Here is a 14,967-nt window from a genome sequence, read left to right on the forward strand (position 1 = left end):
ACTTATTAGAGAAGAACCAGAGTACAAGCTTTGTTTATAAGACTCAAAATTTGCCTACCCATCTTAAATATGAGGTTGTTAATCCATTTTCTTCATTACTTGCCTGACATAAGTCACTATTCATAGTAAGTTGGCTGGGTGAAATGTGGATACTTGGCTCTTAAGCTTCCTGAGGGATCTGAATGACTCAATGCAATTCACATATTGGAAATCAAGTTCTGTTCGAATTGAAACTTCATTTGTTTTTGGCAGCTTCAATAAAGTGTGTAACAGTAATCCATTCTTTTGCCAAGAAGAGCTTTATTGTGAGAGTCCATGCTTTCCCCCATCTAAATTTGGTGTATTCTTACTTTAAAAATCTTGTAGCCAGGCCGGGCACTGTGGCTCACACCTATAATCCCAACACTGGAGGGCCGAGGCAGGAGGATCACTTCAGCCCAGGGGTTTGAGACCACCCTGGGCAACATAGCAAGACCTTGTCTCTATAAAAAATAAAAAATAGTTGGGTATAGTGATGTTCACCTGTAGTGCTAGCTACTCGGGAGGCTGAGGCGGAAAGATCACTTAAGCCTAGGAATTCAAGGTTACAGTGAGCTATGATTGCACCACTGCACTCCAGCCTGGGCCACAGAGCAAGACCTTGTCTCTCTAAAAAACAACAACAACAAACTTATAGCCAGAGGCTTAGATGTAATAAGACCTAGATGGAAGCAGTTGACAACTATCACAAATTAAGGTAAATAAGAGCCATTCCCCTTTACTAGAGTAAATTTTAGCACCCACTAACCAATGATTCAAGCTTAAGATATTTTTTCAGAATTTCCTTAGGTTGGACATTTTTCCTGAACACAAAAATAATATATGTCAATGGTAGAAAATTTTTCAACTGTAAAAAATTATAAAGAAGAAAATAATAACCATTCATAATTCAAACCCAAAGATAACCACATCTTTTTCTTGGCATCTTCCATGGGATAATCGCATTTAATTCAGTTTCAATTAATAATATTTACAAAGCTAAGATCATACTATATGGTTTTTTTTGAAGATAGGGTCTCATTCTGTTGCCTAGGCTGGAGTGCAGTGGCACAGTCACAGGTCAGTGCAGCTTCAGCCTCCCCAGGCTCAGGTGATCCTCCCACCTAAGCCTCCTGAGTAGCTGGGACTATAGGCGTGTGCTGCCAGGTCCGGCTAATTTTTGTATTTTCTGTAGAGGCAGGGTTCCATTATGTTGCCCAGGCTGGTCTCGAACTCCTGAACTCAAGTGATCCGCCTGCCTTGGCCTCCCAAAGTGCAGGGATTACAGGGATGAGCTACCATGCCTGGCCTATATGTCTTATTTGTATTTCATTTTTTTCTTAACATTATACAGATTTTTTCCATGCCAATAAATGTTTGTAGACCTATTTGTTTATAGCCTACATATGATTCAAACTCTGAGGATGACCCTGAGTTTCTCCTTTGAGAAGACCTATTTTTAAAGGAAGGGGTGCTTACAGTGGGCCAAAGCTGCCTGAATAGAAAGCTACTGACTTGCTGGGAGAGTGATATTTCTTACTCTCTTCTAACAGTATATTTCTGCTGGATAAGTATATTTCTTATAATCAAAATAGCATTTGATGGTGGTATGTACATCTGGTGCTTCAAATTTAAACCCTTACCTGTATATATTTCCCTTTGGCAGGTAAATACACTGAGTAAAGAGCTGCATTCAGAGTTCTCAGAAGTTATGAATGAAATCTGGGCCAGTGATCAAATCAGAAGTGCCGTCCTTATCTCATCAAAGCCAGGCTGCTTTATTGCAGGTGCTGATATCAAGTAAGTTTTAGGAAACTTGAAGTCACCTTTTATCTTGGTTAACAGTGTGTTTCTTAGGCCTAATAATTTCTCCTTTTAAAAGAAAGTAGAAGTGCTGGGCACAGTGACACAGGCCTGTAAAATTGAAAATGTACATATCAGGCTGGGTGTGGTGGTTCTTGCCTGTAATCCCAGCACTTTGGGAGGCCAAGGCAGGCGGATCACATGAGGCCAAGAGCTCAAGACCAGCCTGGCCAACATGGTGAAACCCTGTCTCCACTAAAAATACAAAAATTAGGTACGGTGGCACACGCTTGTAATCTCAGCTACTCAGGAGGCTGTGGCACGAGAATCCCTTGAACCTGGGAGGCAGAGGTTGCAGTGAGCTGAGATCGCACCACTGCACTCCAGCCTGGGTGACAGAGTGAGACTGTCTTAAAAAAAAAAAAAAGTATATATATATATATATATATACACACTATATACACACACACACACACACACACACACACACACACATCATGTGATCTAGAGAAATCTCAACCCTTGTTTATAAGAACCAGTGTACAAGGATGTTTGGTCCTGTGTAGTGTAAAATAATGAAGAATTTAAAACCAAATGTCAGTCAGTAGGAAAATGGGCAAGTAAAATGTGGACTATTCACACAATAGAATACTACAAAACAGGTAAAAGGAATTAACTAGATCCACAATATGATGTTAGAACTCAAAAACATAAGGTTAAGTTAAAAGAAAAGCAAATTGCAGAATGTTTCATACAGTATATAGTTTCTGTAAATGTTTTAAAACCAAACATGGAATAATTCTTGATACTATTTACGGACACAATCGTAGTTGGTCTGGAAGGAGACACTACAAACATGAAGATGGCTGCTTCGGGGAAATGAAGTGGGTGGTAGGACTTGATTGTTAAAGGCAGCTTTACAGATGCAGCTAGTATTTTCTTTTCCTCTGCTAAATGGTGGAATGCGTGCTTACATTAACTTATTTACAATCGTTTACACATACATAAAGAGGGGAAATGATATTCTAGTGTCAGTTTAATAGGTTAAAATGTTAAGTTGTCAATTCCATTAAAATATGGGTATTTGTTATGTTCTTTGTATTTTAGACAATGATAGCCAGCATTGTAGGTTTAGTAATTTGTACTGAAAGTGTAATTATTTATGTGTAGTAATCAGTCTCTTGTTAGGCACAAATAATTCAGCTAGAAGAAAAACCACTTGATAAGATAATTTTGGGTCTTCTAAAAAATCAACATTAAACAGAACATTTATAAAGTCTAACAAGACACTGATGTACCTGGCAGTAGCTACCTATATCCAGAGGAAAATACATGTAGCTTCTATGAGGCCAGCTGAGCAACTCTCAGTGTATAAAATTACAGAATATACTAGTTATCCTTGGTCAAAAGTACAAAATCCATATCCTAAATGTGTTCACAAAGTAGCAAATGAAACAAACTGAAATTAAAGGACATTGAGTGGAACATCATTGCACCTGATCATTTTTATTTACTTATTTGTTTTTGAGACGGAGTCTCCTTCTGCCGTCCAGGCTGGAGTACAGTGGTGCGATCTCGGCCCACTGCAACCTGCACCTCCCAGGTTCCAGTGATTCTCTCGCCTCAGCCTCCCGAGTAGCCAGGACTACAGGAATGCACCACCATGCCCAGCTAATTTTTGTATTTTTAGTAGAGACACAGTTTCACCATGTTGACCAGGCTGGTCTCGAACTCCTGACCTCAGGTAATCCACCTGCCTTGGCCTCCCAAAGTGCTCGGATTACAGGCATGAGCCACCATGCCTGGCCTACCTGGTCATTTTTAATCATTAGGGGGATCTGTTAAAATGTTTTAGATTTCTCTAAACAACTTGGAAGCTTTTCTTTTGCATCATTTTTATTGCTGTTTAACTACCTAATAGTGAAATGTTTAATCTGATAGTGAAGTAATTTACCAAAGATGATTTTCCCTTGTACCAAGCTTTGTAATTTAATGATTTATTACAGAAGTAAAAATAAATTATGCAACACATTTATGTTTTCTGGATCCAGAATTTTTTTTTTTTTTTTTTTTGAGACGGAGTCTCGCTCTGTCGCCCAGGCTGGAGTGCAGTGGCACGATCTCGGTTCACTGCAAGCTCCGCCTCCCGGTTTCACACTGTTCTCCTGCCTCAGCCTCCCGAGTAGCTGGGACTATAGGCGCCCGCCACTATGCCCGGCTAATTTTTTGTATTTTTAGTAGAGACGGGGTTTCACCGTGCTAGCCAGGATGGTCTCAGGGATCCAGAAGTTTAACACTTTTTATGGAGAGATGATGTTGCTGCTATTGTGCTATTTGAAGCAAAATCATTCTTAACCTTCTGAGTATTTGAAGATTCATCACCAAATATTGATGCATGATAGGATAAGTGTATAGTGAATAAGTATTGAACCAAATAAGTTATAGTTTTATCTTTTTCTCTCTTCTCTACTTTTATGGATAATGCAGCATGTTAGCTGCTTGCAAGACCCTTCAAGAAGTAACACAGCTATCACAAGAAGCACAGAGAATAGTTGAGAAACTTGAAAAGTCCACAAAGCCTATTGTGGCTGCCATCAATGGATCCTGCCTGGGAGGAGGACTTGAGGTATAGATATTCTAAAGTTATTGAGATACTGTCCAACTCATTAGTGGCATTCATCAGCTGTAAACCCTTAGGCTACTGCTTTGCCTGGAAAAAGTTTCTGGAGGAGAATCAGCTTTGTTTTTTGTTTTTTGCTTTGAGACGGAATTTTGCTCTTGTCTCCCAGGCTGGAGTGCAATGGCACAATCTTGGCTCACTGCAACCTCTGCCTCCCGGCTTCAAACAATTCTCCTGCTTTAGCCTCCCCAGTAGCTGGGATTACAGGTGTGCATCACCATGCCCAGCTAATTTTTGTATTTTTAGTAGATATGGGGTTTCACCATGTTGGCCAGGCTGGTCTCAAACTCCTGACCTCAGGTGATCCTCCCGCCTCGGCCTCCCAAAGTGCTGGGATTACAGGTGTGAGCCACTGTGCCTAGCTAGCTTTGTTTTTAGTTATCAAACTTCTGGATAGCTGTTAATCCTTAATCCATGTGACACAGAGCAAGTAAATGAAGGTGTGGTGTTTTCATTTGAATTGCATCTCTAATGTCCTTTTCAGTTGTAAAAATCTGGTTCAAGTTTGCAGGGCAAAGATTCAGAAGTGTGATCTAGGCTCTTAAGCTACTTAAGTCTGGTTGAGACACATAAAGCATAATATAAGTGCTTTGTCAGTAGTAAAGATAGTAAATAATAGAAGATTTGAGAGAAGAGATGCTTACTAGACCCGAACATGTAGGAAAAAAAAGAAGGGGAAAAGGAAACATTCATTGAGCACTTTTCACATGCTGAACTCTGTGCCAGACACTTTCACATATGCAGTCATTTACCACATAACGTTTCAATGACCAATTGCATATACAACAGTGGTTCTATAAGACTGTAACACTACATTTTTCTATACCTTTTCTGTGTTTAAATACAGAAATGCTTATCACTGTGCCACAGTTGCCTACAGTATTCAATAGTCACATGCTGTCCAGGTTTGTAGCCCCTTAGGACAGGGGTCCCCAGTCCCCAGGCCATAGCCTGTTAGGAACTGGGCCCCACAGCAGGAGGTGAACAGTGGGCGAGTGAACATTACCGCCTGAGTTCCGCCTCCTGTCATATCAACAGTGGCATTAGATTCTCATAAGAGCTGGAAACCTGTTGTGAACTGCACATGAGAGGGATCCAGGTTGCGCACTCCATTGGCCTCTAATGCCTGATGATTTGAAGTGGAACAGTTTCATCCTGAAACCACTCCCTCCCACCCCACCCCCAGTTCTTGGAAAAATTGTCTTCCACAAAACCGGTCCCTGGCATCAGAAAGGTTGGGGACTGCTGGACTAGGAGCAATAGGCTATCCCATATAGCCTAGATGCGTAGCAGGCTCTGCCATCTGGGTTTGTGTAAGTACACTCTACGATGTTCACACAACAACAAAATTGCCTAATGACACATTTTTCAGAACATATCCCCCTCATTATGTGACACATGACTATATTAATTAAGAAAACCTGTGCCTGGTCCTAAACTATAAGCAGAATTTGATTAACCAGAATATAGAGGGAAAAACAATCCCGCATATGGTATGGTGTGAGCAAAGGCAAAAGCAAAGCCAACTAGGACACCGTAAGTAGACATGCTTGATTGGAGAGTCCAGGGCTTTTTAACCTGGGGTCTATAAAAAATTGTGTGTACATTTTTCTCTTGAGAGCTTCTCCAGCTTTCAGTAGATTTTTTAGGAGATCTACGGCCCAAAAAGAGGTTAGTAAATTAGAGGAAAAGTATGAAAAAAAGGCTAAAAAGGTAAATTCTAGAAATTATTAAATGCCAGCCTAAGGAATTTCAGTTTATTCTGTGAGCACATTTCTGCTTTATAAGTAATCCTTAGACCCTTATCCATCTCAAGTTGCTACTAAGTTACATTTTCTAACATTCTAATTTTCTTTCATTTGTTCAAAGCTTGCCATTTCATGCCAATACAGAATAGCAACAAAAGACAGAAAAACAGTATTAGGTACCCCTGAAGTCTTGCTGGGGGCCTTACCAGGAGCAGGAGGCACACAAAGGCTGCCCAAAATGGTGAGTCTAACATCCCCTTTGTGAACCTATATGCCCTCTTTAGATCTGTTTTCTTGTATAAAATGCATAATATGGGCATTCATTGTAGAATTAAAAAACCAAATAAAATATGAGTGTACAGGATCAATGACAGACTTTATTCCTGGTACTTATTTTTTCAATTCCACAGATTTTTTTTTTTCTTTTTTTTTTTTGAGACAAAGTCTTGCTCTGTAGCCCAGGCTAGAGTGCAGTGGTGCGATCTCAGCTCACTGCAACCTTCTCCTCCCAGGTTCAAGCGATTCTCCTGCCTCAGCCTCCCCAATAGCTGGAATTACAGGTGTGCACCACTGTACCCAGCTAATTTTTTATATTTTTTAGTAGAGATGGAGTTTCACCATGTTGGCCAGGCTGGTCTTGAACTCCCGACCTCAGGTAATCCTCCCACCTCGGCCTCCCAAAGTGCTAGGACTACAGGCATGAGCCACCACGCCTGGCCTAATTCCACAGAATTATTGATCAAGGTCCTTTGTTAGTCTCTGAGGAAGGATAAAGATAACTAAGATGCATGTCTTGCTTTTCTGGAGCTTATGTTTTAATTGGTTCCTTTTCCACATAGTACCATCTTAACAGTTTTTCAAAACCATAAGTCATATTAATATTTCATAACAAATATAAGAGGCAGACTTTTCCCTCATTGTCTGATTTGGATGTTCTCATTGCTGTGTTTTATGGAACCAAAAGAGGCTCAGCAGGCTTTGAATTCCAAGGAGAAGGGAAGGACAGTCAGACCTGGATGCTGCAGAGCAATCTTAATGTCAACTCAAGGGCCCACTGAACCTCATAGCTTCTGGCACTCTAGATTCCTCAGTGAAAACAAGGCTCAACAGAAATACTCTTTGCAGGGAAGTTGATCTCAATTGAGCGCAAAAGAAAACAAGGTTTATGGTGTTAATTTTCTAATAATAATAATGTGCTTTCCTTCATAGGAATGTCAAAAGGATTTATTGAAAAAATGAATATGCATATATGTGTAACAAAAATATTTGCTGAGTTTCTTTCTTTCTTCTTTTTTTTTTCTTAAACTATAGCTGGTATTTGAATGTTGCTAGAAGCCACTCTTCTAGTATGCCATATAAGCAGCCCTAGCTGAGTTCTATTTTTGTTAAGCTTAAAATTCTTTTTAAAGACTTTGTCAAAACTATTAGGTTTCTCAGAGTCTTCGCTAGTTTCAATATGAGAATTTTATTTTATTTTATTTTTGGGACAGAGTCACTCTTGTTGCTCAGGCTGGAGTACAGTGGCGTGATCTTGGCTCACTGCAGCCTCCACCTCCGGATTCAAGCAATTCTTGTGCCTCAGCCTCCCGAGTAGCTGGAATGACAGGTGTGCCCCACCACGCCCAGCTAATTTTTTGTATTTTTAGTAAAGACAGGGTTTCACCATGTCGGGCCAGGCTGGTCTCAAACTCCTGACCTCAGGTGACCCGCCTGCCTTGGCCGCCCAAAGTGCTGGGATTACAGGTGTGAGCCACCGTGCCTAGCCAGAATTTTACATATTATATATATGATAGAAAAAAACCCCTCAGAATAACAAAAATGTATAATTTTAGGAAACATGAAATTCTTTACCTTATTAGTATAAAAATCCTATATATTGAATTAAGAGATAAAGACATTTTTGCTTCAGCTAGAGGTATCTAATCCCCAAAATTACCCAAGTGTATATCAGTATATTAAATATAACTTATCTATGCTATTGACAAATAGCATAAACATATGGCTTGACTTTTCTCATTTTAATATTTGTTCATTTGATGATTTGTAAACTATATAATTATCACCCTGATTTTTTTCCCCCTATATTCTCATCCTTGCTTGCCTGTTAGGTGGGTGTGCCTGCTGCTTTGGACATGATGCTGACTGGTAGAAGCATTCGTGCAGACAGGGCAAAGAAAATGGGACTGGTTGACCAACTGGTGGAACCCCTGGGTAAGTGTTAGCACATCTCAGAGTTGGGCCTTATAAAGTTACTTATTTTCTTAAAGAGTTAACCTCTTAGGCCAGGCATGGTGGCTCATACCTGTAATCCCAGCACTTTGGGAGGCTGAGGCGGGAAGATCACTTGAGGTCGGGAGTTTGAGACCAGCCTTGCCAACATGGCGAAACTCTGTCTCCACTAAAAATGATTAGCCGGGTGTGGTGGCGCAAACCTGTAGTCCCAGCTACTTGGGAGGCTGAGGCAGGAGGATCGCTTGAACCTGGTGGGGCTGAGGTTGCAGTGAGCCAAGATCATGCCATTGCGCTCCAGCCTGGGCAACAGAGCCAGACTCCCATCTCAAAAGAAAAAACGGTTAACCTCTTGAATATCACAGGAAGCACAGAATGAAGCTCAGACTCTTAAGAAATGAGTCATTATTCTAAGGAAGGTAATTATTCTAATTAAGCTAAGTATTAGCTATTCTAAAATAGCTAATACTAAATCATTTTCAATATCACCCTGATTTTTATTTTGCTTTATAATTAGAACATTAGGAGTACAGAATTCAGTCAAGTCATTATTTTTGGTTCTTAAATTACCTGTATCATTATCCATGCATAACCTTCCTTCAGTTTCTTATGTCTGTTTTAGTAATATAATAAATGAAACAACCAACCTGAGAATATTAACAATAATTGACATCTACTGATGGGCCACTTCCTCCCATTCAGTTTCTTTGCCTCCCTTTATCCAAAGAAGCCACTATTCTGACTTGTGTGTTCATCACCCTCTTATATTTATTGAAAATCAGCATTATTGAGATATTATTTACATAATAGTAAATGTATTAATTTTGTGTGTGTGTGTGTGTGTGGGCATGTTGGGGTCTCACTCTGTTGCTCAGACTGGAGTATAGTGGTGTGAATATAGCTTGTTGCAACCTCAACTTTTTGGGCTCAAATGATCTTCCCACTTGTGCCCCCCGAGTAGCTGAGACCACAGGCATATGCTGCTACACCAGCTAATTTTTTATTTTTTGTAGAAACGAGATCTCACTCTGTTGTCCAGGCTAGTCTCAAACTCCAGGCTCAAGTAATCCTCCTCCCTCAGCCACCCAAAGTGCTGAGATTACAGGTGTGAGCCACTGTGTCTGGTGAAATTGACCAACTTTTAATGTATAATTTGAGTTTTGAAAATGTATATAGCTGTGTAAACACTGCCACAATCCAAAAATAGCCGTGCATGGTGGCTCACACCTGTAATCATAGCATTTTGGGAGGCTGAGGTGGGAGAATTGCTTGAGGCCAGGAATTCAAGACCAGCCTGGACAACAGAGCAAGATCCCATCTCTTAAAAAAGAATTTTTTTTTTCAATTAGCTGGGTATCATAGTGTATACCTGTAGTCCCAGCTAGTCAGGAGGCTGAGGCAGGAATATTGTTTGAGCCCAGAAGTTCAAGGCTGTAGTGAGCTATGATCACACCACTGCACTCCAGCCTGAGCAACAGAGTGAGATGCCATCTTTTAAACAAAAATTTTTAAACATTTCTGGTATGTAGCTTGTTTTAATCTTCGTTCACTTAGCATAATGCTTTTGAGATGCATCCATACTGTTGCATATATCAGCAGTTTGTTCCTTCTTATTGCTGAGTGTTACTCCGTTGTAGAAATGTACCATTGTTTGTTTATCCATTCACCAAATGATGAGCATTTGAGTTGTTTCTAATTTAGGGCTATTCTGAATAAAGCTGCTATGAACATTCATCTTTAAGTCTTTATGTGGGCGTGACTGGGCGTGGTGGCTCAAGCCTGTAATCCCAGCACTTTGGGAGGCTGAGGCAGGCTGATCACCTGAGGTCAGGAATTCAACACCAGCCTGACCAACATGGCGAAACCTCATCTCTACTAAAAATACAAAAATTAGCTGGGTGTAGTGGTGTGCACCTGTGGTCCCAGCTACTCGGGAGGCTAAGGTAGGAGAATCGCTTGAACCCAGGAGGTGGAGGTTGCAGTGAGCCAAGATTGCGCCACTGCACTCCAGCCTGGGTGACAGAGCGAGACTCTGTCTCAAAAAAAAAAGTCTTTATGTGGACAAATGTTTCATTTCTGTTGGGTAAGTACTGAAGAGTGGATTGGCTAGTCCATATAACAGATATATATTAGCTTTTGAAAAAAAAAGTTTAGCCTGAGCAACATAACAAGACTCTGTCTCAACAAAATAAAAAGTTTTAACTAGTTGGGTGTGGTGGCACATGCCTGTAGTCCTGGCTGCTAGGGAGGCTGAGGCAGGAGGATTGCTTGAACCCAGGAGTTTGAAGTCACATTGAGTGTTGATCAGGCCACTGCACTCCAGCCTGGGTGACAGAGGGAGACCTTATCTCTGGGAAGAAAAAAAAAAAATTTAGAGATGAGACTTTGAGTCTTGCTATGTCACCCAGGCTGGCCTCAGACTCCTGGGCTCAAGCAATCTTCCTGCCTTAGCCTCCCAAGAAGCCGGGATTATGAGGCATGTGCCACTAGCATTTGCTAGGTATGTGTTTGCTTTTCTGTCAGACTGTTTTCCCAAAGTGGTTATACTCTTTTGCATTCCCACCAGCAGTGTATGAGAGTTCTAGGTACCAACCACTTTGCATGGTCAATCTTTTTAATTTTAGACGTTCTAACAGGAATGTAGTAACAGTTCTTTTTTTTTTTTTTTTTTTTTTTTGAGACACAGTCTCGCTCTGTTGCCCAGGCTGGAGTGTAGTGGAAAAATTTTGGCTCACTGCAACCTCTGCCTGCCAGGTTCAAACGATTCTCCTGCCTCAGTGTCCCAAGTAGCTGGGACTACAGGCGCCCACCACCATGTCCAACTAATTATTGTATTTTTAGTAGAGATCGGGTTTTACCATGTTGTCAAGGGCTGGTCTCAAACTCCTGACCTCAAGTTATCCACCCGCCTCAGCCTCCCAAAGTGCTGAGATTACAGGCATGTGCCACCACACCCAGCTGGAATGTAGTCATATTTCATTGTGGTTTTTATATTACCCTAATTACCAAAGATATTGAATATCTGTATATCTTATTTGATAAAGAAGCATCTGTTCAAATTTTTTGCCCATTTTCTTGGACTGAGTGTTTTTCCTATTATCGAGTTTTCAGAGTTCTTTATATATCAGGATATGAGTCCTTTATCAAATATATGATTTGCAAATATTTCCTCACAGTCTGTGGCTTATCTTTTCACTATATAAGAGCAGAAATCCTTAATTTTAATGAAGTCTGGTTTATCAAGTTTCTCTTTTATGGATCATGCTATTAGTGTGGTATCTAAAAAATATTTCTCTAACTCAAGATCACTAAGATTTTCCTGTATACTTTCTTCTAGAAATTTTCTAGTTTTAGCTTTTACATTTTGGTCTGTGATCCATTTGAAGTATTTATGGATCATGCTATTAGTGTGGGATCTAAAAAGTATTTTTCTAACTCAATATCACTAAGATGTTCCTGTATACTTTCTTCTAGAAATTTTCTAGTTTTAGCTCTTACATTTTGGTCTGTGATTCATTTCAAGTTTGTATATGGTGTGAGGTAAGGATTGAGGGCCTTTTCTTCCCTTTTTGCATCTGAATATCCAAATGTCCTGGCACCACTTGTTGAGAAGACGACTATTTCCCAGTGAACTACTTTGACCCCTTGATCAAAAATCAACTGACCTTATCTGTTTGGGCCAATTGGATTTCCTATTCCTAGTTATCTATATGTCTTTTGTTAAACCAATACCACACTGTCTTGATTATTGTGTTTTTATAGGGAATCCTGAAATTAAGCAGTATAAGTCCTCCAACTCAGGTCTCTTCTTTCAAAATTATTTTGCTCATACTAGTTTCTTTGCATTTGCGTATAAATTTTATAATCATTTTGTCCATATCTACAAAAATACCTGCTAGGATATTTATTGGAATTGCATTGAATCAGTATATAAATTTGGGGAGAATTGACAGCTTAAAAATATTGAGTCATTTCATCTATGAACATGGTAAAGTTCTCTGTTTATTTAGGTCTTTAAATTTCTCTCAGCAGTGTTTGGTACTTTTCAGTGAATAGATCTTAAATTTAAATGCCTAGGTATTTCATACTTGTAGGCTGTTTTACTTTTTTAACTTTAATTTCTCACTAGAATATAGAAATACAAAGATTTTTGGACATGGACCTTGTATCTTGTGGTTTAGCTAAATTCATTTACTAGTTCTAATAGCCTTTTTTTTTTTTTAAATAGATTCCTGAGGATTTTCTACATAGATAATTATGTTTTCTATAAGTAAAGACAGTTTGGCTTCTTTCTTTCCAATATAGATGCCATTTATTTCTTTTTCTTGACTTACCACAATGTCTAAGACCTTTGTACAATATTGGATAGAAGTCATGAGAACAAGTATTGTCAACTTGTTCTCAGTCTTAGGAGGAAAGCATTGAGTATTAAGTATGATGTTAGTTGTAGGTTTTTCATATGTGCTCTTTATCAGGTTTGCTGAGAATGAGTATTGAATTTTGTCATGCCTTTTCTCCATCTATGGAGATAATTGTGGGTTTTTTTTTCTTTTTTAGTCTATTAATAATGTCAGTCACATTGATTTTTGAATATTGAACTAGCCTTGCTTCTTGGAATAAACTCCATTTTGTTGTCATATATTATAAAGGATTTTTATGTCGTCATGAGAGATAAAGTCTCAAGGATAATTTTCTTAAGATATTTTTGCGTGGTGTTGGCATCAGGATAATGCTGGCTTCATAAAATGAATTGAGAAGTGTTCTTTCCTCTCTGGTTTTTTTTTTGTTTTTCGTTTTTTGTTTTTTTTGAGAAGGAGTCTCACCCTTTCGCCAGGCTGGAGTGGTGCAGTGGCGAGATCTTGGGCTAATTTTTGTATTTTTAGTAGAAACGGTGTTTCATCATGTTGGCCAGGATGGTCTCAATCTTCTGACCTCATGATCCACCTGCCTCAGCCTCCCAAAGTGCTGGGATTACAGGTGTGAGCCACTGTGCCTGGCCTCCTCTTATATTTTCTGTAAGATTTTATGTAGAGTTGGTATTATTTCTTAAATACTTGATAGAATTAACCAGTAATTCCTGGGCTCCTAGTTTTCTTTGTTGGGAAAATTTTTACTTATGAATTCAATTAATAGATGTAGGGCTATTCAGGTTCTCCATTCTAGAGTAAGCTATGGTAGTAGTTTGTGTCTTTCAAATAATTTGTTCATTTCATCTATTAACAATTTGCCAAATTTATTGCAATAAAGCTGTTCATAATACTTGTCATTTTAATGTTTTTATACTCTATACTGATGTCTCCTCATTCATTCCTGATATTGATAGTTTATCAGCTGATAGGGCTTTAATCACTTATAAAATACCTTCATAGTAACATCTAGGTTAATGTTTATTGAATAACTGGGCTGTAGCCTAGCCAAGTTGACATATCTGAAGATTATCATACTCCACCCCTTGTCTGTTTGACACCCATACACATCTCCTAAAGTCATACTTAGTCTTCAAATAAAGGCAATGACAAGAGTCATACTTTATCCTGACATAATGCAATTCTCCTTTATACAACCAAAAATACACTAATCCTTTCCCTAGAAGAGGATGCAGAGTCCTTGGGTGAAAGTCACTCTTCTGTCATATTCTGTAACATAAATGCTATGATATAAAGTTAACTATTATGGATACATCTTATAGATGATAAGGAGATAGAGAAGAAACAAATACTTGGTTAATTATATACATTCATAACAAAATAAGAAAGAAATCCTCATAAATAGTACAGTATTCATTACTGTATTCAGAAATGAATATTTATAATATTTCTAGATCAGTATTCAGCTGATCTGGAAAGAGAACTGAGCTATCAAATATCAGAGTAAATAATTAAACAACCCAAAAGGAAAGTAACAGTGGAGCCTTTATTCACTTACTATGATAGTTTACACAAAAGGCTAAAACCAAAGAAAGTGCCAGCTCCTCCCTATACCATTTTCCCCATGGAATGGTACACTGGTTGAGGATCTGGTAGATTAGCATACAAGTGGGGGACATCTCACTGTTGCGAAAGCCCTGAACAAAAGGTTCCTGTGGCTTTATGGACCCTGGGTGAGGAGAGTGGAGTAGACTGGGAGAAGTGTCTTCAAGATTTCCCCTTCCTGCCAGGTGCAGTGGCTCATGCCTGTAATACCAGCACTTTGGGAGGCCGAGGCGGGCAGATCACCTGAGGTCAGGAGTTCGAGACCAGCCTGGCCAACATGACGAAACCTCATCTCCACTAAAAATACGAAAATTAGCCAGGCGTGGTGGCACATGCCTGTAATCCCAGCTACTCAGGAGGCTGAGGCAGGAGAATCACTTGAACCCAGGAGGCAGAGGTTGCAGTGAGCCGAGATTGTGCCACTGCACTCCAGCCTGGGCAACAGAGTGAAACTCCATCTCAAAAAAAATAAATAAATAAATAAAAGATTTCCCCTTCCTCCTTTGACAAGGTCTTA

The 14,967-nt window shown here is 39.4% G+C and overlaps 1 protein-coding gene across 2 annotated transcripts in view; it reads left to right on the plus strand.

Annotated features, from left to right (window-relative positions):
• Positions 1-14,967, plus strand: part of HADHA (hydroxyacyl-CoA dehydrogenase trifunctional multienzyme complex subunit alpha) — a 54,036-nt gene that overhangs the window by 5,971 nt on the left and 33,098 nt on the right. For both annotated transcript variants that reach the window (XM_063713237.1, NM_001132545.2), the window contains 4 exon segments: positions 1,685-1,818; positions 4,309-4,447; positions 6,371-6,490; positions 8,358-8,460. In XM_063713237.1, coding sequence (XP_063569307.1) covers positions 1,685-1,818; positions 4,309-4,447; positions 6,371-6,490; positions 8,358-8,460 — 496 coding nt within the window.

The sequence above is a fragment of the Pongo abelii genome, chromosome 12 (genome assembly GCF_028885655.2).
Source record: "Pongo abelii isolate AG06213 chromosome 12, NHGRI_mPonAbe1-v2.0_pri, whole genome shotgun sequence".
Lineage (NCBI taxonomy): Eukaryota > Metazoa > Chordata > Mammalia > Primates > Hominidae > Pongo > Pongo abelii.